Here is a 23,958-nt window from a genome sequence, read left to right as displayed (position 1 = left end):
GCCAGTGTCCACACTGGCCACACCGGGGCAAGCAGAAAGGGTCACCAGTAGCCCCAGCAGGCGGGTGGTTCACACACACCTATTTCGGGCACAGAGAGTGCCACCGTCATGGCCACACAGACGAAGAAGGCGGGCAGGAGGATCTGGGAGAAGAGGGCCTTGGTGTTGCGCTTGGCGCAGTGGAAGCGTTTGACGATCAGCCCGTGGAACTGCCGCAGCTTCAGCCACGAGCCCTCCAGCTTGAAGCTCCCCTGCCCAGCCAGGTCCTGGTCTTCTGCCTCCACCTCTGCCTCTTGCTCTGGGAGGGGAAAAGGACATCAGCCCCCAGCACGGCTGCTCCTGCACCCACCTTGGCCCCCAGGGAGCCGAGCTGGGCACCAAGCTGGGCGCAGCAGCCCCAAAGGACAGGGCAGCACCCAACCCTGATGGCCAGCGAGTCGCAGCACACCGTGGTGTGAAACAGGGCAGCTGGCTGGTGGGTTCCTCTTGGCCCAAAACACGAAATTTAGACAATAGTTCTAAAGAAACAACTTAAACTGGTGCTTTTTGGCATAACCCCTCCATTTTCCCCATCGGTTCTCCCAGCAGGTGAGGGGTCAGCGCAGGCAGGGATGGGTTGGTGGTGGGGGGACCCGGCGAGGCAGCAGGCACCAAGCTGGGGGCTCAGGGAGCTCTGCCTCCCCCAACCTAAACCACAGCACTCAGAGCAGCCCTGCCCAGGGAGGCAGTGGGTGGCAAATCCCTGAATTAATCATGATAAGAGCTGCTGAGATAACCCAGAAAAAAAATCTGTGAATAAAAAAGCAGCCTCAGGGCGCCTGCCTGCACCCTCCGTCCTCCAGCAATCCCAGTATCTGGGTCGGGAGAGCCCCAGGCCTGGGTCAGGGTATGGAGGGCAAAGCCACCAGCTGGAAGACAACTCTGTGCCCAAGGGCCAAGAGGAGACAACCCGACCGGGTGCCAGCGTGGGGAGGGAGCATGTTAGTGGGGCGAGTCTGCAAGGTGGCACTCGTGGGATCCGAGGGAGGCAAACGGCAAAGCTAACGCCGGCTGCGCCTCTGGCTCCGCGTCTCAGCATGGGACCCTCCCACACAGACCCTGCCAGTTTGGGGTGCAAACTGGTGGAAACACCCATTCCCAGCCCTCCCACGCAAGCTGCGGTTCTCTGGGTGCAGCATCAGTGGATGCATCATCAGACCCCCCACCGGGGTCTGGCCCCAGGAGCACAGCCCCCCACCCCACACACCCCCACGTGCCCTGCCCAGGTGCAGGGACAGGCACTGGCACTGCCCCTGCCCCGGCCACCCTCCGTGTCCCAGCCAAGCGCCTCCCCCGGCCCCTGCCGCTGGCCAGGCACCGGCAGCACGAACCTTGCAGACTGATGTTATCGGGGTCCTGCCGGTTATCGAACAGGGGCGCATAATCCCCAAAGAATTCGGAATAAGCCCCACCTTCGTCACCCCGCACGGAGCCCACCGAGGAGGCTGAGCGCAGGGATGCCTGCGACTGCGCCAGCTTGGAGCAGGTCACCAAGTTGCTGAGCTCCACCTCGGGCTTCTCCGGCACAGCCGCTTCGGCCGGGGCCTCCCCGTTGACCTCAGGCTTCAGGTCCAGCCCAGGGGCAGGTGGCTGCAGGATGTCCTTCTTGGACTCCTTCATGTCTGAAAGGAGAAGCGGGGTTGCCACCGGCTATGCCACCTTTCACTGCAGCATGGCACGGAGCGGGGACAGATCTGCTCTGCAAACCCAGAGTGGAGCAGACTGGCTGCCCTTGGCTGGGGTGGGCTCTGCTCAAGACCTCTCTCCCCTTGGGACTCCTGCAGACACACAGAAAGGGGAGAGGAGCCCCCAAGCCCACGCAAAGGCACACAGCTCCCTGCCAGCCCCCAACAGCACCACATGCCCTCCCAACGCTCGTACCCACATCGCTGTTCTCCAGAGACTGGTCCTCCTCAGACACCTTCAGGAAGACCTCCTCCAGCGTGGTGTCCATCAGCCCAAAACTGGTGAGGTCCAGCTCCTCCAAGCTCTGCTCCAAGTGCTGCCGAGGCAGAGTGCCACATGAGAAGGGCAGGAGGTGCCCCACAGTGTGACGTCCCCCCACAACCGCCTGCCTGCCCACCCCACCAGCCCCCACGGGTACCTGGAAGAGCCTCTCAAAGCAGCCTTTCTTGACGGCCTCGCTGGGTAGAATGTAGGAGAGCTCAGTGTTGGTGTCCGAGATGAGGAGGCAGGAGGCCACGTATTTCTTGATGAACTGGGAGACGCGAGGCTCAGAGCAGGGGCTGACGGAGGAGTGGGCTGGGGGGCTGTGTGGCTGGCCGGGCTCTGTGGCAGAGGGGGAGCACTGGTCAGCCGCTTCGCCCCTGGCCTCCCACCAGGACCCACCACGTCCACACTACATCACAATGCTGCAGGGGCTCCTCCAGCCTCCATCATGGGGTGCTGGTGGCTTCCTGGCCACCCTGCCCTGCCTGGGGACAGTGCTCTGTGCCACAGCCCGCACTGGACAACTCGGTGGGCAGCCCATGGGCTGGACAGAACCAGCACCTGGAGGCAAATACCACCACGCAGGGTCTAACCTGGGACTCTCATGGGAGAGGTCAAGGCTGAGCCATGCCACCTCCTACACTTCTGTACCGTCCCTCTCTGTCCTCCATGTGGCTAAGGAAACTTGGAGTGGGAGCACTGGGGTGTTGACCTCTTGTTCCTTTCCTGGGCTGAAAAAGGGCTGTTCCCACCTACTCCTCTAAACACAGGGTCCCACCGCCCTCCAGACCTGTGCCATTCCTGATGTCAGACTGCTTCTTCACCACTGTCAGCTTGTAGCCATCACCGTAGGTGCTCTTGAGGAAAAGGGGGGAGCCACAGCACTTGAGCTTGCCATGGGAGATGATGGCGATGCGGTCACCCAGCAGGTCAGCCTCATCCATGTGGTGTGTGGAGAGCAGGATGGTCCTCCCTGACGGTGGCGCAGAGCCTCAGTGGAGAGGCCAGGGCCACCAGCAGCCAGAGGAGCAATGCTGGGCTCTGCCCACCTCTGCTTACCTGTCTTGTACTTGAGGATGAGGTCCCAGATGGCCCTGCGAGCGTACGGGTCCACACCGGCTGTGGGCTCATCCAAGATCACAGCCCGTGACCCACCCACAAAGGCGATGGCCACCGACAGCTTCCTCTTCATGCCTCCCGAGAGCGTCTGCACCAAGGAGTGGCGTTTGTTGGAGAGCTCCAGGTCCTCGATCATCCTGGGGATAGGAGAGAAACACCAGGGATGCCAGGGGGCCATACTGGCACCTACTGTCACATACTGTGACACCTCTTCCCTGCATGGTACCTACAGCCCTCAGCTGCTGGGACAGCCCAGTTGCAGCCAGGCTACAGAAGCATCTTCTGCTGGCTTCCACAGCCTGGTACCTCAAGTTTTGGGAAACGCTTGGTGAAGCTGCTCCAGGGGACATCTTTGCTACCAGGTCACCCACCAAGGCTCAGCCAGCAGGAAGGGGACCCACTCAGGCAAAAGGCACAGACAGGGCAAAAGGAGTTGGAGGGTGCCTACTTGTCCATCTCCTTGCGGATCTCCTCCTCCGCCATGCTCTTGAGCTGCGAGTAGAACCAGAGGTGCTCCTCCACCGTCAGTCTGTCAAAGAGCACGTTGTGCTGGGGACACATGCCGAGGTTCTTCCGGATCTCATCCATCTCTGTCCGGATATCGTGGCCATAGATGGTAGCCGAGCCCGAGGTCGGAGGGAACAAGCCAGTGAGGATGGACCTGGATGGATGGAGAAAGGCAACCATGTGAGGGACCTCACATTCCTCCATCTGGTCCCAATCCCAACCACCACCTCCAGGAGCACCTGCTGAGCCCCAGGCAGAGCAATGCCAGTACAGGTCCATGTGCCCGCTGCCTGTCCCCCTTTGTGCCAACCCCACAGCCACACTGCTGTCTTCTGGGCACGGCACCAGCTGCCACAGGGCCCTGCAAGGACATCTTGCAGCCCCTTCCCCACTCACTACAGCTGGCCAGGAGGACACAGCCCACGTCCACCCTGAGAGGCACTCACATGGTGGTGGTTTTGCCTGCGCCATTGTGCCCCAGGAAGGACACCACCTGGTTCTCATAGAGGTTGAGGCTCAGCTTGTTCAGCGCCAGCTTCTTGTCTGTCTTGTAGACCTTGGTGAGCTTGTCAATGCAGACAACCAAGGGGAGGTGGGTCGGCTCCTCCTCGATGCCCCTTGTCTCCTCTGCCACAAGAGCGGGATGGTGAGGAGCTGGGAGGTGGAGGGGGGCTCTCCAGCGGGTGAACCTCCCCACCTCCATCCCACTGTGGTTGTGCTGGCTCGTGGTCCCTTCCCCCTCTGCTTCTCGCCAGCTTCCCCTGTCCCACCCCACGGGCAGCAGCTCCCGGACAGGCAGCAGTGCCCAGCCCAGTATCCTGCCCCGACAAGGGAACAGAGGACACATGGAGGTCCATGGTCACAAGACCCCGCGGCAGAGCCAGGGCCACCCCAGTGCCACCCACTGCTGCCCGTCTGCCCTCACCCAGCCTTCGGCTCTCCATGGCACAGGCCTGATCCTCCTCCATGATGCTGAGGCGGGTGGTGCGGGACCAGGGCCAGGTCCACTCCCAGGTCTCCACTCGCCCGTTGCCCAGCCAGTAGGACTTCTGGAAGGGGAAGTACCAGGGCCGTGGCAAGCCGAACATGCCTGCAATCACATCCCCTATGGAGTCAGGGTCAATCCCGCACCCGTACCCCACAGGGAAGCCAGCTGAGGGCCAGGGCAGAGCTTGGCACGGGTATGGGCATGGGCTTGGAGGTTTCCCCAGCTCAGGGACATTGCTGCGGGGGTGGGGGTGCTGCAGGTGTCCTGGCGAGGTGGGCTCAGGGCAACGCTGCTGGGCTGTGCAAGGAACCAAAGTCCTTTGGGCTGGGTCTGGCTCAGGCTTTGGTTTTACTAGGAAAGCAAAGGAAGCAGGAGAGCCTCCTGCCCAGGCGGCCAGCGAGGGGGAAGAGTGCTCCAGCCATGGACACTTGGATTCGCTACAGCTGGCCGGCAAACTGAGACATGCAACTGAAGATCACCAAGTAATCTGCTGGTGTCACCAGTGGGTCAGGGCATGCGGGAACGTGACCCTAACAGGACACACACGGGGGACCCTGAAGGCACATTGTACCAAACCCCACCACGTCAGGGCTGAGCACTGCCAGGAACCAGCAGCATCCCCAGGGAGGAGGCTCCCGTAAGACCAGAGGTGCCCTCATGCCACACATACCCGGGTGCACGGCCTCGATGTACCACGTAAGCACCCCGTACACTACAGCATCCACAATCAGCATCATCATAGACAGCAGGAGGTTGAAGTCATCTCCTTCCACGGGCGACTGGCTGAAGGTGTGCCACTGGATGCCCACACCGGCCACCTCATACAGAGCAAAGTACTTGGAGCCCAGCCCAAAGGCTGTGGTGGACATGAGGGACTGCGGAGAGGTGGAGGGAACGGAATGGGATGTCACCAGGAACCACTGGCCAGCTCCAGAGGAACAGGTTAGGGTGAATTCCTACCCAGTGCTGCCCCACCCAGCCCCATGGAGATGTTCCCTGCCCCGGAAGGCACCAAACCCTCCGGAGATGCCTCCAAAGCCCCATGGGGAGCTGGTTCATACAGGGAGAGGTTTGCTCAGGGCTTGGTGACAGCATGGTGGCCCGTGTACTGGACATGGGGTGCCCGAGGCAAACCTGGGGCCAAGCACCTCCCCAGCAGCCGCAGCCAACTCACCGCGATGCACTTCTCAAAGGCTGTGATCTTGTCATGTGCCACCTCCTCCCGGATGGCCACGTACATGTAAGGCACGTAGCTGAGGAAATAGATGATGCCACCGCAGGCAGAGGCCAGCTTGGCCTTGGAGTAGAGCACCGACACCAGGAAGCTGCAGGGAGGACAGCGTCACCTCTGATACTACCCCAACAGGGCTTTCCCCCCACCATCCTATTTTGATGGCATTGAGGTGATAAACTGGATCCTCAAATTAGCTGGCTGGAGGAGCCTGTGCCCCTCCACCACCCCTTGCCCACACAGCTCCCAGCACCCTCGCCCCACGGCACAAGGACCCCAGTGCTGGCCATGCCCCCTCACCACACAGAGCAGACCAGGCAGCTCACCAGAACATGATGGTGGCTACTGCATAGATGGCAAGAAAGAGCCAGATGATGAGGACATCGCTGTGCATCAGGACCTTGCCATACTTCAGGATGGCGGTGAGTGCTGTGACCGAGATGGATAGCTGGACGAAGCCGGTGATGAACCAAGCCACCCAATGCACTGCGTTGTTCAAGCCCATCATCTTCATCACCTGTGAGGCCAAAACTTCTCAGCAGGGCTGTCCCCTACCCTGCACATCCCTGCTGCCTCAATCGCTGGGGCTGAGGGAGCAATGGGCAGCACACCAAGGGGTCCCCCAGGGGCTACCAGGAGCAGGCAGGCCACAGCACCCTGTGCCAGGGTGCCAACAGGCTCAGTTGCCTCTGGTGCTTGGGCAAGGCTTGTGCCCAAGACACTCTGAAGGACCAGATCAGCCCAGGGATGTGGGATGTGCACCCACCCCAGCTCACACACCCCAGAAACGTGGAGAAGGTGACCAGGGATGCAACGCAGAACTTTGAGCCCACAGATGCCAGTTCCACCCCAGGGATCTCTCCCATCATCCCCACCTCTTTCAGGCGATGCTCCTTCTCTGTCACAATGTGCTGAATCATCATGGCCACCGAATAGACCCAGGAGATCACCATGCACAGGGGCATCATGTGCTCAATGACGAAGAGGAAGCTGGTGGGGTAGAGGAAGAGAGAGGAGAGCTGGATGGTGGCACCACCACAGGACCTGGAGAGACCCTGGGGCACAGGGCAGCAGAGGGGCTCTCCCACTGGCCAGGGACAACCAGCCCTCCAGTCCAGCAGCATCTTAGTACCCTGAAAGACCTTCTCCAATTAGCCCATAGGTAGCGTCCTGGCAGGCAGCAGCTACAGGCTTGGCCTGGTACCCTGCCTACCCTGGTGTGGATGGCGTCCTACCCACCCTCCTGTCCTGGAGGGCTGGAGGCTCTGGGACTTCCTCCAAACCACTGTGTTCAATAACCACCAACAGACCAACGTGCCATCCATTTACTACACTCCTCTTGTTCTTCCCAAGTCTTTTGTCCTCCAAGACACCCCACAGACATGAGTTCCTCACTTCAGCTGTGAACTGGGCACAAAATCCTACCCGTGCTTGCCTAGCCTGGTGGTCCAAGGAACGGGGCTTAATTGGTTGCTCATCACTATCGCTGTCACCAGTTTCTCTCAGGCCCCCAAACTTGTCCCCTTTTCCCAGCTGAATTGTCCCAGTCTGCAAAGATAAGGCCCTGCCTACCCTGCCCACACAGGTGTTACTCACTCGTCCCGGGTATAACATGGGTACGGGAACATCTGCACATAGTTGCCGGGCTCCACCACGTCATGGCCAACAAATGTGTTGATGAGGGCACGCTCCATCATGTCTGGGGAGGAGGAGGAGAAGACAAGTTGAGTGGGCAGTGCCGGCAGGGGCCAGGGAATTGGACAGCTATGGCAGGGAGCTGGCACTCACCCTGGATCCAGACGAAGCCGTAGAGGAAGTAGAAGCGGCCACCAGTGTTGGGGCCGGGCCGCCAGTATGCCCGCCGGATCTCGTTGGTCTTCTCCGTGAAGCTGGAGTTCTGTCGGATCTTGTACATGACATGGGGGGGCAGCGAGCCGTCCCTGTTGGTCTGGAAGATGACGCCTGCAGGCAGCGGGAGAGGCAGGGAACCCGCTGGTATCACGGGAGATGGCCACACCAGCTGGCCCGCAACAACGGGCAGCGTTCAGCGTGTCCCAGCCAAGGCGCCATGAGGGCTGCCATGGATGAGGAACGTGGGCATGGCCCTGGCATGGGATGCAAGGGCACGTAGACAGCAGGCAGCAGTGGTGGGAGAGCCAGGGCAGTGGCAGAGGGCTGCACCCGGCAGGGCTCGGCCAGGGGCAGAGGACGGGTACTGCAAGGTGCTTGGTCAACTCATCCACCCAACACATGAACCAAGGGAGCCACACCCCAAAGCCAGCGGCTCCAGCCCAGAGCACAGCTGGAGAAAGACATGGCTTCAGGGACCCCCCCTGCAAAGGGGCTGGTTCGCAGGAACATACTGGCAAAGACTGTGACGTTGTCCTGGTAGGCTTGGTTCAGCGTGTAGTTGACAATGCTCTCCTCATCTGGGAAACCTTTGAAGATGTCCACGCTGACCTAGTGGGAGGGGAAGGCTGGTGAGACCCCACTGCCCCAACAGATCTAGTACACAGACCCTACACACGATGCAGCATGTGCCACCCACACCCACCCTGCGAGGCCCTGAACCCGATGGTGCACCAACACCGTTGACATCCACCCCAAAGCTCCACTGCAGAAGCCACGAACTTCTCCAGGGCTCCCATCCCACAGGCATAAAGAGGTCTGACTGAACCCGACCCTGCAGCTGGGTGGCAGGTGCTGCTCCAGCACTCATGTTCCCACCAGCGGGCATAACCTCACCTTGGCCATGAAGTGGACCCAACCACAGGCAGCATTGTCAATGGTGTCCAGCTGCTGGAGCAGGACGCTGGCATTGGGCAGGGAGAAGTTGCCATTGAGGAAGTTGTGGAGAACGTCGCTGTCGGAGACGTTCAGGATCTCTGGGTGTTTGTGGAGGTCAGCAGTGAACTGGGACAGAGAGGGAGACATAGGAGGGAGAAGCTGAGGTGCACCATGCCTCTCAGCCCCCTGTCCTCCCCATGGACACAGACAGGACCCAACATTCCTTCTGGGGACACGGAAGGGACAGCATCCACCCTGCACAGGGAACCAGCCTGGTCCTCACAAGAGGAGGGTGGGCACCCAGGAGCTTCACATGAAGAAGCCATGAAGTGCCTGGGGGCAGGACATCCCTTTCCCACCTCCAGGGCAGTGCAGCCCAGCCAGGCTTGGTCCCCACCACACTGTCCTACCTGCTGGAGCCAGCGGATGCGCCTCTGCAGCCTGCCCTCCTCCAGATAGGCACGGATCTCAGGGGAGATGTTCAGCCACGCCTTGGCATAGTGGGTGACATTGCCCACAAAGGCAAAGGTCTCGTTGGCCTGGGAGTGCGAGGAAGGTCACACAGTGGGAAGAAGCAGGAGGCCCCCTGTTCCCCAGGAGAGCTAGGAGCCATGGAGGTGTCTGCCCACCTCCCAGCAGGCATCGCTACCCCAGCAAGGGCCAGGGCAGCTGCCCTCCGACTCCCCGCTCAGCCCATCTGGGCAAGGAGGTCCCTCCCCAGCGGGTCTGGTGGAAGGAAGGATGGGGGTCCAGGCCCCTGCACCCTCACCTTCAGGATGACCTTGTCCACTTCAGTGCCCACAGGCGCGTACAGGATTTTGGGGTTGCTGGTCATCAGGTGCACGAGGAGACCCAGGTTTCGCTGCTCCTTGCTGGTGAAGCCCAGCGAGCTCATGTTGCCCTGCTTCAGTGCCTCGGGCTCGATCGTCCTGCAAAGGGGGCTCCGGCTGCCAACCCTGCTCCAGCCCCAGCTCCCCTCATGGTGGGCAGCCCCCACCCCTGCCTACAAGGGGGCTTCATGCTGACCCCCACACCAGCACGGTGCTCCCCAGCACGGGGAGCTTCCCCCAGCCATGGCACAAGGATGCGGCGTAGCACGCACCTCCTGCGTGCCCTCGGGGGACGACCAGGACGCTTGGTCACTGGCAGAGGCAGGGTGGGCTTTCCCACACCCCCATCCCCATCAGAGAGCACCTGGACCCAGCCCCCTCCAGCCCCCAGGGCTCCTACCGGTTGTTGCCGCAGAGGATGGGCTGCAGCCCAGCCCAGAGCTGCACAAATGCCGAGAACTGCCCCTGGGGGTTGTCGCTGCTGGCCGGGCCATCCCTGGCACCCTCCTCCTCTGCCGTGGCGTTGCCAGACGTGGCATTGGTGCCTGCCCAGCTGGTGCTGTTGGCAGTGGGTGCCGGGGCTTTGCTGGCACAGGCTCCCTTGGGCAGCAGCTTGGCCAGCGCTGAGAGGATGTCCATGTCACGGAGAACCTTCTCCATCTCTACCAGGTCCTCCAGGAGGGCGCGGAGGCGGTGCTGGGCAGCTGTGCTGTTTACCTCATCCAGCTTCAGCTGCAAGGACAAGCAGGCAAGGGGTTACCACAGACCAAGGCAGACCCCAAGCGGCGGCATGTCCACTTTCTTGGTGAAAAGGCTCAAGCTGTGCCCAGCTGGGGCCCTGGACTCATTGCTGTGCATCCATGGCTATCAGGCAGCAGGGGTGCAGGCAAGCGCTGGCAGGGTCTTGTGGGGGAGCTTGTGATGTCCCCCAGGCAGGAAGGGTGGTCCTCTGTGACCACAAGGGACACGTCAGGCTCGGGTAGGATGAGGAAAGGAACCTCAGAGCCAGCTTTGAAGAGCTGTGCTCTCAGGGACAGCAGCTTGTGGGGACATGCTTGGAGGATGCTGGAAACACCCAGCCCCATCCAACGGGCAGCGTCCAAGCAGGTGCCAGCAGGGGGAAACATCTGGGGTCCCGCCCTGGGACTGGGCAGGGGGTGCCTATGTGGGGTAAAAGGGTGATCAGGAGGGGTCCCCACACAACCCTATGAGTAGGGAAACCCTGCCCAGGACCTGTCCCTGCCCCACAGCCCACCCCACAGCCAGTGGGAGGCACAGCCCGCAGCCCCGCTCTCACCCTGCTGACGATCTTGGGGGTGTCCAGCTGGTCCCGGAGCTCGGTGGCCAGCTGGGCAAAGTGCTCCCGGCGAGCAGCCCGGCTGCCATTGCAGGCCAGTGCCCGGTACGCCTGCAGCAGCGGCTGCTGCCCGGGGGCCACACGCAGGAGGCGACGCAGCCCCCCCAGGCTCTGCTCACATGTCAGCTGCTCCAGCACCGGCCCGGTGAAGAGGACACCCTACAGGGCAGGGAGCCAGGGGGGCACAGCCCCGGTTACAGGGGCACTGTCGCAGTGCCCGCCCTGGCAGAGCAGCTGCCCGCTCACCCCCGTTCACCCCACGCAGTGCTCACCTCCATCTCGGTGACAAAGGCTTGGGGACTGTCAGAGGCGGTGGGTACCGAGGCAGTGCTGGCAAGACCCAGGGCCTGGGAGAGCAAGTGGAGCAGCACCGGCCGGTGTGGGGCTGCCGTGGGGTCCCGCAGTGCCCTGTGGACCAACCCTTCCTGCAGGCTCCTCCAGCCGCTGGGAAGGCTCTTCTGCAAGGGGACCATTGGGGTGGCTGGTGGTGGTGAGGCTCCCTGGGGTCCCCCCTCTGTGTGTGTCCCCCCAGGCACACCTGAATGTCCCCACAGCACCCATGTCCACAGTCTCAAGGGGAGGGGAAGAAAACCAGATGTGCAGATCGGGGGGAGCATGGGTGCCCCGCACCCCAGCCACAGGAGGGAATAGTCCCCCCTGCTCTCCCCAGAGCCACTGCCCAGGCAGTGCCATCACCCGCTGCAGTGGGAAACCGAGGCACAGGCACTGCTGTGCCTCAAAGCACTGGGGGAACCGGTGGCAGCACCGGGATGGGACCCAGCCATCCCTGCTCTGGCCACCTGACAGCATCCCATCACATCCCCTCTGCCAGGACAGACACCCCCAGATCGCCCTGTGGTGGGACACTGAGAGGATGTGGAGGATGAGCTCTGCCCCACCAAGTCCCTCACACGTGGTCACACTCCTCACCTCCAGCTGCGTCATCTTCTCACGGGGGCCAAACCCATCCCAGAGGTCTCGCTCATGGGTCTCATCAGGTACCAAAGGAAAGGAACCGAAAAACAGGCGGTACACCTGCACCAGGGACAGGAGCAGGGCTGTTGAGCGTGCTGGGAGCAGAGGCACCCGTTTGCCTAGCAATGCCCCAGCATGGGTGGCAGGGCAGGATGAGTCCTGGCTGGGGGCCCACTGATTCGCCGTCGTGGGTCTGGTGGTCAGGGCTCAGCCTGGCTCAGGACATACCCATTCACCAGTGCAAAGCCCAGCCCTGCGGCACTGTGTGGTCACCCACCTCCCAGAGGACATCACCCACCTCCCAGAGGACATCACCCACCTCCCCCAGGTCAACGCTGGAGCCCAGGAGCAGCTCGGCTGTGCTGTTGGGAAGGGACAGGTTCTGTGTCAGGAAGCGGTGCAGCTCGCCCCGGTCCTTGGCCGCCCACGCCAATGTGAAGCCGGATCCTGGTAAGGAGCAAGGCGGGGGGGGGTCAGAGCAGCCCACCAGCACTGGGGACATGGCACAGCCCCACCCGGGGACATATCACAGCTGGCCCTGCCTGGCACGCAGCGACGTGGGACAGTGGCAGGGCGCTGCCACGTGCCATCCCATCGCTGGGTGCCTGGCAGGTGGGCATCTCCACCCCTGGCAGTGGGGGGACAGGCAGGACACAACCTACCTGCTCGGCTGCTGAAGTGAGTCTCCATGGAGCTGGGCTCGCTGCTGCTGAGTGCCTCCAGGCGCCGGCGCAGCGACTCCAGCTCCTCCTCCAGCCCGGGGTGCTGCGGGTCAAAGAGGCTGCTCTGCTCCACAGCTTCGCTGAGGTGCTCCAGGAGCTGCGTCACCCTGCGAGAGCCCAGCACCACCACGGTGACAGGGACAGAGGGATGGGGACACTTTCCACAGAGCTCTGGCAGGGGACGAGCCCCCTGGACACACAGGGCACAGCTGCCCCAGGAGCTGCCCTGGCAAGGGCATCAAATCCACGGTACTGGGGCGCAGAGGAAAGCCCCAGAGCCTCGAGGTGTCCCCAGGGGCCACCTCTGTCCTCCTCCCAGCACCAGGGAGCCCACAGGGGAACGGGTCAAGATATCTCCTGCAGCCCGGGGACACAGCACTCTGCACCCGAGCACTGTGGGGCACACAGGCTTACGCCTCGTCCCCAGCGGGGCAGTGCCGGCACGGAGCGTGCGGGATGGGAGGGAGAAGCGTGCGGGATGGGAGGGAGAAGCGTGCGGGATGGGAGGGAGAAGCGTGCGGGATGGGAGGGAGAAGCGTGCGGGATGGGAGGGAGAAGCGTGCGGGATGGGAGGGAGAAGCGTGCGGGATGGGAGGGAGAAGCGTGCGGGATGGGAGGGAGAAGCGTGCGGGATGGGAGGGAGAAGCGTGCGGGATGGGAGGGAGAAGCGTGCGGGATGGGAGGGAGAAGCGTGCGGGATGGGAGGGAGAAGCGTGCGGGATGGGAGGGAGAAGCGTGCGGGATGGGAGGGAGAAGCGTGCGGGATGGGAGGGAGAAGCGTGCGGGATGGGAGGGAGAAGCGTGCGGGATGGGAGGGAGAAGACGTGCGGGATGGAGGAGAAGCGTGCGGGATGGGAGGGAGAAGCGTGCGGGATGGAGGGAGAAGCGTGCGGGATGGGGAGGGAGAAGCGTGCGGGATGGGAGGGAGAAGCGTGCGGGATGGGAGGGAGAAGCGTGCGGGATGGGAGGGAGAAGCGTGCGGGATGGGAGGGAGAAGCGTGCGGGATGGGAGGGAGAAGCGTGCGGGATGGGAGGGAGAAGCGTGCGGGATGGGAGGGAGAAGCGTGCGGGATGGGAGGACTCAAGGAAGGACTCAAGGAAGGACTCACGTGGAGTTGGAGTACTGCAGGAAGCCAAACTCGTCGCGCTGGCCGTCAGGGCACAGGGACTGCATGACGGGCAGGATCCCGGCCGAGGTGAGCGGGGCCGCCGTGTAGAAAGCTGCAGCCAGCAAGAGAGCGCAGAAGAGGCCAGGAAAGGTGCGGGCAGGGAGGGGGGGGTGGGGGGGGGGCCACCAGAGAGACAGACACTCAGTTCAGAGAAGCGCGCGCTGCGCCCTGCAAGCCCCGCAGGAGGTTGGCAGCCCAGGACAGAAGTCTGCAGCTTTCCCACCAAAGTCATCCCTGGCTGATGGCTCCCTGGGCATCTTGGCAGCTCCTGCCACCCTGGCTCCTGCCCTCTTGGCCTTGCCCGCTCCCCCCGGGTGGCAGGTCCCTCCCGCCCCAGGAAGATGCCCGACTTCTGCTACTTGGTCCCAGACCGGCTGCCAACCTCCCCTGGCCTCTCTTGTTAGTAACCTCAGAGGCACCGCCGAAACTCCAGAGGAAGAGGAGGAGGAGGAAGAATACCACAGGGAAAACAGAGCTGTCACCCGCAGCTCCCCAAGCCCCCCACCTGCCCCCTGCCCAGCTGCCCCGACGTGCGGCTGCTAGAGGTGGGTGGAAATGGAGACACGTTGGGGTGGGAAGATGGAAGAAATAAGTAGCAGCAAGGGGACGGCAAACCTTCCCCCACCTCTGCCCACGCTGAGCCATCGCCCCTGCCAGGGTCTTTCCACGTCCTTCCCCGGGGCAGGGAAGGGGACCAGAGGTTGTCACTGGGCAGTGCTGGCAGGGACCCTGCTCTCGCCACCCCAGCCGCTGGCCCCATGGTTAGAAGTGGGTCAGTGCTGTTAGCACGGCTGTGACGGGCAGGGGCTGGTGAAGATGGGCTTCTGGCAGGAACAAGGGACAGCCCAGGGCAGGGATGGGCGCGGTGTGGGACAGGCCAGAGCCTGATGGGGTGGCAGGACAGACAGCAGCGGCCATGCCATGCTTTGGTGACAAAGCCAGCGCATGGGTGGCATCTCGCTGGCCTCCAGGGTCCTAGTAGTGCCATGACCTGTCTTGTCCCAGCTACAAGGCACCAGGACAGGGACCCGGTGGCAGTGCAGGTGTGGGAGCTATCTTCATCCCCTTGGGGACCAGCCCAGGAGAAGCACAGGCAAGACTAGGTGATGACAGGTCACCACATGGGTGCCAATACCCGGTAGGGTCCACCCCAGGAGAGCCCTCTGCAGCCCAGGAGGCCAGGGGCATCACTTCCAGTGGCCCCAGCACTGCCAACCCAATAGGGACAGCACCAACTCAGTGGGGACACCATCATGGGCCAGTCCTAGCTGGGCAGCCCCCGGGGAGGAGCAGGCAGGGGACACACTGCGCTGCCCAAGCTCATCTTCACCAGCCATGGAGGAAGACAACGGGGTTACAGAGGATTAGGCCAGAGTGAGTTGATCCAAACTGGGCTCTTTCTCCCCAAAATACATGGCTGGCACAGGCAGGGGAAGGGGGGAAGGCACCCACCAACCCCACCAACTTACAGACTGGCGCATGCAGTAGAGGCATGGAGGGCAGGCGGGCAGGGGAGGTGGTGGGAAAGAAAAAGAAAACGTGAGCCAAAAAAGAAAGAAAGAAAGAAAGAAAACAAACAAACAAACAAAAAAAAAACCCACACAACACAGAGCACACGTCAGGAAGCAGGGCAGCGCCTGCCACCGCCTGCAGCCGGACCCACGCTCGCAGCTGGGCTCTCCCTCGCTGGCATGTGCTGAAACACAGGCTTGGAGATCCTTATGTTGGGTCACCACTGCCGCCGGCCCCCAGCATCTCCCCCTGGCCCCACCGTGCCACCCACACAAGGGCACCCACCAGGGTAGGCATCCCCCGGGACATCCAGATGCTAGTCCTGGGGAGCCGGCAGTCCCACTCCGCCACCTCCTCCCAGCAGCACAGCCCACAGGCACCAGAACCCACAGCTCTGGCTGCACATCTCCAGGAGTCCCCAGCTCCAGTCCCATCAATTTGTCACCTTGCCAAGGGCCCCAGAGCCCCACCACCCCCCAGCCAGGCACGGGGCTCCATCCTGTGCACTTTCCATCCCAGCATGGTGAGGAGCTGGGGAGCCCTTCCCAGTGCCACCCCCGGCTGCTTTTTGAGCACTCAGGGGGATGGTGGCTGTCCCAGAACCATCCAGCTCCCCCTTCCCCCAACAAAACGTCCCTGCTGATGGCAGCCACAGGCTGGTTGGTGCTGCCACCCCCAGGGGAGCCGCCCCCAGCTGGGACTGACCCTGGCTTTCCAGCCCCCCTGTGTCTGCCCTGCCAGCCCCCAGCTGCAGCCCCTGCCCAGCGCCACGTCCCCCAAAAGGCCCCTCTGGGTCCCTGCCAGCTGTGGTGGCCCGCACCCCCAGGCTGTCCGTGGGGGGCTGGAGCAGCTCCCTAGAGCCTCAGGATGACCCCAAGTGGGGGTACCCCGGGCACCACCCTGCTGGCACTCACCTTCTTTCACAGGGATAGTTGGCTTCTTCTGCCTCAGCCCCAGGAGGATGAAGAAGAGCACCAGGGGAATGAAGATCTCAAAGGCCAGCACCCACTGGGGATGACACAAAGCAGAGGATCATGACATCCGGTGACAGGACCAGCTATCAAGGACGAACGTGAGCAGGATGGGGGTCCCCAGGGCTCGGGTGCAGTGCAGCACCATGCCCACGTCTTGCTGGTGGCACCATCACAGCTCAGCCAGAGGCAAGCAGGTCCCTGGGCACCCAAGGATCTTCTTGTCCCTGCCTGATCCATCCTGCTCGGTGGGCACCTCAGGACAGGAGAGGGTACCACAGAGGGGATGGATCCCTACGCCAGTGATGCAAACAGGGTGCTGGGGCTTGAGCCCAGCCTCGACAGGCCACCGCGCCTGGGGCTGCCCAGAGGAGATGACCCCAAATCCTTATGGATGCAAAGAGCTGCAGGCCCCCATCCCAGCAGTGCCCTCACAGCCACTAGCTGCCTGGCATGACGTCCCCCTGCCACCTGTGCCACCACTGCATCCCACCTGTGGGGCCAGGCAAGAGGCAGACCCCAACACCATCAGGGTGAGGTTTGAGTCAGCCAGGCCCTGGCACCAGCTCCAGGTGCAGGCAGTGAGCAGTAGAGGTGGGGCCTGGCACTCCCTCTGTGCCCTTCTAGAAGGCTACAGCTGCACAGGATTTCCACCAGCAGCATATGGTAAATCACAGCAAATCCCCAGGAATCCCTGACCCAAATCGAACAGGCAGCCCAGGCTGGGTTCCATGCCCAGAGGCCCTGGGGATGGTCATCAGCACCTTCAGCCACCAGCAGGAGCAGGCACCCAGCATGCTGCCAGCACAGCCAGTGCTGGTTTGCACTGGGAGTACCCCGGCCATGTCACAGCCCCATTGCCCTCACTGCCAAGTGGAGGGAAACTACTGTAGGTGGGGAAACTGAGGCACAGGGTGAGGTGAGCCAGCCTCAGCTCCCTTCAGACCCCAGGCTGTCACTGAGACTGTGGAACCCACTGCCACCACAGGCAGGACAGGCCCCAGCTCTGCTGCTGGGAAAGTGCTCACTACAGAGCCAGCAGCTCCCACCGAGCTCCCGCACCAATCCAGTCACCCACAGTGACCAGGTGCCAGAGGGCCATGCCAGCAGGGTGGCAAGCGAGAGCTTTAACAGGGCAGGTGGAAGGATGCAGCTGGCAGCCGGTGACAGGATCAGGCCCTCCTGTCCCCAACCGTATCACCTCCGTGCTGGCCTCACACGGGAAAGTCACAGCAGTCCAGCAAAAGGCAGCGAGCAGAGGGATCCCGCACCCAGACCCACGCCGGCACGTGTCTGCAGCACTCCTGCGGGCACCATGGGTGACAGGGCTGTGGGACAGGCATGGCTGCACCCACGGGTGTCCCCCGTGCTGCCCTCCCCACTCCCAGAGGTGCTGATTCTGGGGGAGGCAGAGACCAGAGGGAAAGGCTGGAGGCAACGGGGCCAGCAGATGCCCCAAGGAGCAGTGCCAAGGGTTCCCCATCCTTCCAGCACCACCAGTCCCAGGCACAGTCACTGGTGGCACTGTCCCTGTGCGAGGGAGGTGACAAAGGACACCCTGACTGCTCTGCCTACCCTGCCACTCCCTGCCTGCACCCTCCCCCCCCCCCCCCCCCGCCGTTTACCAGGCGGACAATCGTGCCTCTGTGCCCAGGCGCCTGTGGGACCATCCATCCACCACCACTCCGCGCCGTACCAGCCTCCCTTGGGGGCTGCTGGGTCCTTGGTGGCAACACGAGGGACCTGCTTGTCGTAATTTTTTTTTTATTATTTTTTTTTTTAAGCAAAAGGTCATTGACCTTTTTCTCAACTCCGTCCCCTGTCCCCGACCTCCCTTGCACCACCACATACCCCAGTGCCAGGGCAGGCTGTCACCTGCCACCAGTACCCAGGGTGACACAGTGATGGACAGACGTGGCAGCAGAGCGGGGCTCACCAGCCTGCCCCTCTGGTCCCCAGGACTGCCCCTGAGGGGGCTTCCCAGGTGTGGGGGAGGCCAGGGCTGCCCCACAGCTGTAGTGGGACAGAGGCACCAGCATGCAGCAGGGGGAAGGGATGCTGTCCCAAGGGAACCTCAGCCCCCTGGGGTCGCGCCAGCTGAGCACCTGCCAGGGCTCCCCGAGGTCACCTGCCTGTGCATGACCCATGTGGACAGCCAAGGCCAGACCCAGGGGCTGCTGACCCCCTGCCAAAGCCTGGCTGCCACCCCCTCTGCCTCTGGTCACACTTCTGCTCAGTGCAAGTTGTGCCCGTCACCTCTTGTCCCACTGCCACCAGCCCCCAGAGAGGGCATGTCCCCACCCCTCATCCCCTGCCCAGCGGCCCCAGCATGGCAGCCCAGGGACATGCCTTGGGGAAGCTGGAGGAAGAGGAGGAAATTCCCACTGGGATTTGCCAGCACCTCTCCTTGAGCTGGGACCCCAAGGAAAGCCAGAGTTCTCCCCCATGCCAGCCCCACGGTGCTGTGTCAGCTGAGCACCAGTTTGCTAAGCCGATGGGGACACGCCGTTGACAGCGCTCCTGCACCAGCACATGGCACTGGGACATGGCCACCCTCCCACCAGCACAAGGTGCCCAGCCTGAGCACGGGTGGGACTGTGCTGGCAGCTGCAGTGCGGAGGAAGGTGCCAGCCCCCCCGCAGCCCCCCACTGGCCAGGAGCTCTGCAGGCCTGGCAGCTCATGGCCACCCACCCTCTGGACCACCAAGGCCACCAATCGCTCTGCAACAGGTGCCCCCACTGCCACCCTTCGAGCCAGGATTCACAGGGACACTGCCAGACGCTGCCTCGCCTGGTGCTGCACCGGCCCTCCCCCACACCGGCTGCAGGCAGCGAGGGGGCAAAGAGCACCCTGAGCCGGAGCAGCACCCGATCGATTCCTGCTGCAGGAGCCAGCACCATCTCCACAGAGTGCCCTGTCCACCAGGGATGCTGCAGCAGAACCCCACCAGCACCCCAAATTTCAGCCTTTCTTATTTTGGATGCATCAAGATGCCCCCCCAGCTCCACTCCCACCAGCCAGGGAGAAAGGGGTAGATAACTCCTTGGTGTGGTGGGAGCTTCCCAGCTCTTGGCCAAGAAGCTGAAGGCACAGATCCTCCACAGGGCAAAGCAGCCACACCGCTGCCCAGCTCTCCCCTGCCCCAAGCGCACCCTCCCACCCACCCCAGGGCCCCCACCATGGGAACCCCACCAACACACTGCGACGCTGAAGCACCACTGGGAGCCTCAACTCCTGCTCCCTGGTCCTCCAGAAGAGCCCTGAACCACCAACATTTCCCAGGGTCAAACAAAACCCGGCAGCACACTTCATCACCAGCACTTCAGGACCAGCAGCTCCTGCTGCAGCCACCATCCTGTCCCACACGTGTGGCACAGAGAGCCCCAGAGAAGGCGGCTGAACACCCTGAACTGTGCCCGCAATAACTTCTGAGAGATCACCTATTAATTCTACATCGGACATCGGTATAAATCGGCTAACAAGAGTCATCAAGGAGCCCATCCCTTAAGATACACACAGCTGAGCTCAACCCACATCCCGGCAGAGCCAAGGTGACACAGGCAATGGCACAGCCTGCACCACCCGGGGTTGCCATCTGCACCCCAAGGGACTCCCCATTCCCTCCACCGAGGGCTGCTGATGCTGCTCTGCTCAAACCTCCATCATCCCAGGGTTCCTGCCTGAATTTCTGCCCCGGGAAGAATAAAATCACAGCCAAATCCCAGAGCAGCCCCACGAACAGCTCAGCCACACCGGGCAAAGTCCAACACTCTCATGGGCTGGGTGCAAGACCTTAGAGAGGCATCACAGGACAGTGCCCAGCATCACCCGCACCAGGCTGCAGGTGAGCTTGTCTGGTGACCAAGACGGTTACAGGAGCGGGTGACACATGGCACCGTGGGTCAGGAGCACACCTCTCTCAAAGGCCACCAGGTCGCACAGCCTCCCTGTACCCACCACCGCTGCATCCTCAAGCAGACCAGCCAAGTCCTCACCAAGCGCCTGCGGACAAAGTCTGTCCCAAAACCACTGCTGCACCTCGCTGCAATGCTGCTCCCCAAACAGCCCCTGGTGCCAGGGGCAGCGGGGACCCCCCCCAGGGCCACCAGCTTTCAGAGGCAGCGCAGGGGACTGGCCCCATCTCTTATATCCCAGCCCAGCATCCTCAGCCAAAGGTGAGCTGCCTGCTCCCCACCCCACAGCACTGGGGCCACATTCTGCACGCTGCTGGGAGGGAAGCGCACTGTGGCAATGCACCCATGCCCAGGCAGCACAGCGCTGTGCCAGCGGGCAGCTGCTGGCAGGGCAAGGACAGGGCACACACCAGGCTCACTGCGTGGGACCTGGGAGAAGCCCAGCAACCCCCAATTCTGACCCCTCTGGGGTGAACCCCCAGCAGGGGAGGGGTCTCATGCCTACCCCACTCCCTCTATTCCAGTCCCCCCAGCCTCTGCCTGCTGCGGCAGGACCAGCCCACTGCAAAACGGATCTGGTTTTGCTTGGTGAAACATCCAGCTCTGGATGAGACCAGAGCAGACCTGTGCCGCGGGAACCCCGATGAAGAGCAAGATACGGGCTGATGAGGCTGGGATCTGGCACGGGGCCTGACTCTGCCCCGGCCAGCAACAGCAGCTCTGCTCTCAGGCTGCTGGGAGAGGGCGGCGCACCCTCAGGAGCGGGCAGGATGATGCCCCCTGCACAGATGCAGAGTGCGAGGTGACTTGTATGCAGCAGGAGCACAAGGAAGCTGATGACACACATGGGCACACACATCACCCCCGGGCACAACTGCCTCGGGGGCTGTGCCAAATGCATCCACGAGCACCTGTGGCACCCGGGGCAGCTCTCACCTGGGCATGGGGCTGGTCCCCTGCAGGCCCCATCCACATGCAGCATCACTGGGTAGGTGAGGAGGCACTGGTCCTTCCCCTGCCACCCTGCCTGCAGCAAGCAGGGCACTCCAGTGACAGTCCCTGCACATGGGGGGGACCAGGCATGGGCTCCTCATCCTCCTCCTATGGCTGCAGCTTCCGATGCTGCACCCCCATGCTGCCTGTGGGGCTGGGGATGCTCAGGCAGAGACAGGTCCTCAAAAACCATGCACACCCCCAGCCTGGAAGCCCACCGGCCATGAGGGCCAGGTTGGGGCCAGCTGCAGATGCTAGGGCACAGCTCATCCTCACGGGCAGGGGTCCCTGGCACACCAGCGCCGGGCAGTCTTTTGCCATGGATGTGCAGCTCTGCTCAGGGTAGGGAGCAGAGATGACTCAGCCGAAGAGCATCATTCCCCTGGCCCGTTTTGGGGGCACAGGGGCTACCCATGTAGCGGGCACCTGCCTGCAAGGCAGGCCTTTGCCCACCCAGCCCACACCCTCCCCTGCCCACCCCCAGCCCAGGCTCCGGCCAGCTGGACGAGGGGGGGGGCGGGGGGGGGGGGGGGCGCGATGCTGGCGAGGGAAAGCAAGCAGGATCAGGCCTGCAGGATATTTGGGAGGGGGAAGAGGAGCCAGGATTGCCAGCTCGGGAGCAGCAGTTCGCTACCCTCCCCCACCCTCTAAAAATAACTGGCTCCCTCGGCACCCAGCGCACCCATCCCCCTGCCTGCGCCGCTGCCCGGGGTCCCGCCGGGCCGCGGGTCTCTCCCGGGGGTCCCGCCTGCCCCCCCCCGCAGGGCAGCCCTGCACAGGAGCTGCCAGGCAGGCCAGGCCGGGGCTGGGTGACGCTGAGTGACACGGGACCGGCGACCCCGGCAGGGAAGACACCGTCCTGCCCCCCCTGCCACCCGCGGGAGGGGGAGCAGCCCCCCGGGAGCCCCCAGCTCCGAACGTGGGAGCGGCCCCTCTCCAGCCCACGGGGGAGAGGCAGCTCTGACCCACATATGATTTGGAAACCTATTTATAGCCTGCAGATACCGAGGGCTGGGGGAGAGCTCGCCCCCCCGCTGGGGCAGCTCTGGGGACCAGGGACAGGGCTGGCAGGTGCCCGGGGTACTGGGGACACGAGAGGGGGCCGTGCCGGGGAGGGAGATGCTGCACAGTGCGGAGGGGCCGGGTGGGAGGTGGCATCCAGCCCCCGGCCCCGGCCTCCTGCAGCGGCCCCACGGGCACGGGGTGGGAGCGGGGCAGGGGAGACCCAACTGTTGCTGCCCCACGACCGCGGGGGGTGGGGGGTGGGGGGGGGTGGGGGCACGCCAGGGCTGAGGGGGCCCGACGTGCCGGTGGCCGGGCGCTCCTCGCCGCCCCGGGGCTCACGCACGGACAGTACCCGCGCCCCCTGCAGCCCCCCGCGAGCAGATACCGCACCGGCAACGGGGGCGCGCAGCGAAGAACCCCGACCCCCGGCGGGGGGGACGACACACAACTGGCTGCGCGCCCCTCCTGCACCCCGGGCCCCCCCCCCCCGCCCCGCCGAGCCTCCCCTGCTCGGCGGCCTCGCTGCCCGAGGCTGCGGAGGGGAAGGGGGGTGGGGGGAAGCCCGCCGGGACCCCCGCCGGGACCGCCGCCCCCGCGCTCACCGGGCTGCGCCGCTTCAGCGTCACATTCTTCCAGAGCAGGAGATGGAGCTGGTGCAGGAACCCCATGGCCGGGCCGGGCCCCGCCGCAGGGGCCGCCCCCGCTCGGCACCGCAGATCACCCGCCGCCCACCGCCATAGCCCACCGGGCCGCCGCCACCGCCACCGCCTTTGTCCGCAGCAGGCTGGGAGGGAGCGCCCCGGCCTCCGGCTGCAGCCCCTGCCCGGCCCCGCCGCGCCTGGCCCGGCTCGGCTCGGCCCGGCCTTGCGCAGCACCACCCCCCGCCCGGGGCCGCCCGCCTGCCACCGCCCCTTAAAGGCACCGCCGGGGCACGGCTGCACTTCCCGGTTCGGCTCGGCACGGCACGGCACGGCTTGGCCTGCCTCGGCTCGGCTCGGCACAACACGACACAGCACGGCCTGGCCTGGCTTGGCTTGGCTCGGCTTGGCACGGCACAGCTCGGCTCGGCGCTGCACGGCACGGCCTGGATCGGCATGGCACAGCTCGGCCTGGCTCGGCCCGGCCCGTCCCCCGCCCCCTTCAGGGTCTCGGGGCGCCCCTGCAGCCCCGGCAGCTGTGCCGGACCCCCGCGGGCTCACTGCCAGGCGGGCACTCGCTGGTGGGTGCCGCTTCTCCCGGGGAAACCGAGGCACGGAGCCCCCCGGCGCAGCGGTGGCCGCTGTGGCACCCGAGTCTCCCCAGGGAGGGGCTGCCCCGGGAGGGTCCTGCCCCGGGGGGGTGCTGGGGCTGGGAAACACGCGGGCCCCTTGCCTGGAGCTGCCCCTGCACCTCTATGAGCTGGAGGTACAGCGGGGTCACCCCTTGCTGAGCCCCTCCGTCGTTCCCCCCCCCAAGATCAGGCTTGCTGTGGGGGTCTGCGTGCTGTCCCCCCCAACGCTGGTTGCCCTGCTCAGCCCCGGCTGCCCGCAGCTCCTGCCTAGCTGTCCCACAGACAAGTGGTGGGGTTGGGGTGCCCACATGTGTTCTTGGAGGGGACCAACCTGCCTGCAGCAAGCTGTACCCACAGCCCAGCTGGGACTCCAAGCTGGGAAGGATGCCCTCAACAGCAGTAAGCACTGAACATGGCCAGTTCCCATCCGTCCTTCCTTCCATCCCTCCATCCATCCATCCTTCTCTCCCTCCCTCCCTTCCCCTGGGCCTCTCCATTTCACATCTGTCCCCCCCTCCCCGCTGCCCCCCTCTCTCCTGCACTATCTTTAACCATCTCTGTCTCTGTGCTGTTTTCAGGGCCAAGTGCAGCCGGCAGGCTGAGCTGTGAGTAACCACT

General features: G+C 63.8%; 1 protein-coding gene across 4 annotated transcripts in view; it reads right to left on the bottom strand.

Moving 5' to 3' along the window:
* The window catches only part of ABCA2 (ATP binding cassette subfamily A member 2), a 34,371-nt gene extending 11,483 nt beyond the window's left edge, over positions 1 to 22,888 (bottom strand). Inside the window, exons 1-29 of one of the 4 annotated variants that reach the window (XM_037400330.1) lie at positions 22,673 to 22,888; positions 16,101 to 16,194; positions 15,144 to 15,146; positions 13,615 to 13,726; positions 12,446 to 12,612; positions 12,103 to 12,230; positions 11,739 to 11,843; positions 11,081 to 11,266; positions 10,749 to 10,967; positions 9,852 to 10,183; positions 9,391 to 9,550; positions 9,032 to 9,160; positions 8,580 to 8,747; positions 8,198 to 8,294; positions 7,623 to 7,796; positions 7,431 to 7,533; positions 6,710 to 6,824; positions 6,161 to 6,351; positions 5,778 to 5,928; positions 5,274 to 5,478; positions 4,541 to 4,705; positions 4,062 to 4,242; positions 3,557 to 3,769; positions 3,049 to 3,245; positions 2,780 to 2,962; positions 2,144 to 2,328; positions 1,921 to 2,041; positions 1,371 to 1,661; positions 80 to 298 (exon numbers count right to left, since the gene is read on the bottom strand). In XM_037400330.1, the coding sequence (XP_037256227.1) occupies positions 80 to 298; positions 1,371 to 1,661; positions 1,921 to 2,041; positions 2,144 to 2,328; positions 2,780 to 2,962; positions 3,049 to 3,245; positions 3,557 to 3,769; positions 4,062 to 4,242; positions 4,541 to 4,705; positions 5,274 to 5,478; positions 5,778 to 5,928; positions 6,161 to 6,351; positions 6,710 to 6,824; positions 7,431 to 7,533; positions 7,623 to 7,796; positions 8,198 to 8,294; positions 8,580 to 8,747; positions 9,032 to 9,160; positions 9,391 to 9,550; positions 9,852 to 10,183; positions 10,749 to 10,967; positions 11,081 to 11,266; positions 11,739 to 11,843; positions 12,103 to 12,230; positions 12,446 to 12,612; positions 13,615 to 13,726; positions 15,144 to 15,146; positions 16,101 to 16,194; positions 22,673 to 22,738 (4,660 nt within the window). In that variant the 5' untranslated portion in view covers positions 22,739 to 22,888. The remainder of the gene's footprint in view (positions 1 to 79; positions 299 to 1,370; positions 1,662 to 1,920; positions 2,042 to 2,143; positions 2,329 to 2,779; positions 2,963 to 3,048; positions 3,246 to 3,556; positions 3,770 to 4,061; positions 4,243 to 4,540; positions 4,706 to 5,273; positions 5,479 to 5,777; positions 5,929 to 6,160; positions 6,352 to 6,709; positions 6,825 to 7,430; positions 7,534 to 7,622; positions 7,797 to 8,197; positions 8,295 to 8,579; positions 8,748 to 9,031; positions 9,161 to 9,390; positions 9,551 to 9,851; positions 10,184 to 10,748; positions 10,968 to 11,080; positions 11,267 to 11,738; positions 11,844 to 12,102; positions 12,231 to 12,445; positions 12,613 to 13,614; positions 13,727 to 15,143; positions 15,147 to 16,100; positions 16,195 to 22,672) is intronic. The other 3 variants (XM_037400332.1, XM_037400333.1, XM_037400331.1) reach the window with 3 other exon arrangements.
* Between the last annotated feature and the right edge of the window lie 1,070 nt (positions 22,889 to 23,958).

The sequence above is a fragment of the Falco rusticolus genome, chromosome 9 (assembly GCF_015220075.1).
Source record: "Falco rusticolus isolate bFalRus1 chromosome 9, bFalRus1.pri, whole genome shotgun sequence".
NCBI lineage: Eukaryota > Metazoa > Chordata > Aves > Falconiformes > Falconidae > Falco > Falco rusticolus.
This window is presented reverse-complemented; position numbering and strand designations above follow the sequence as displayed.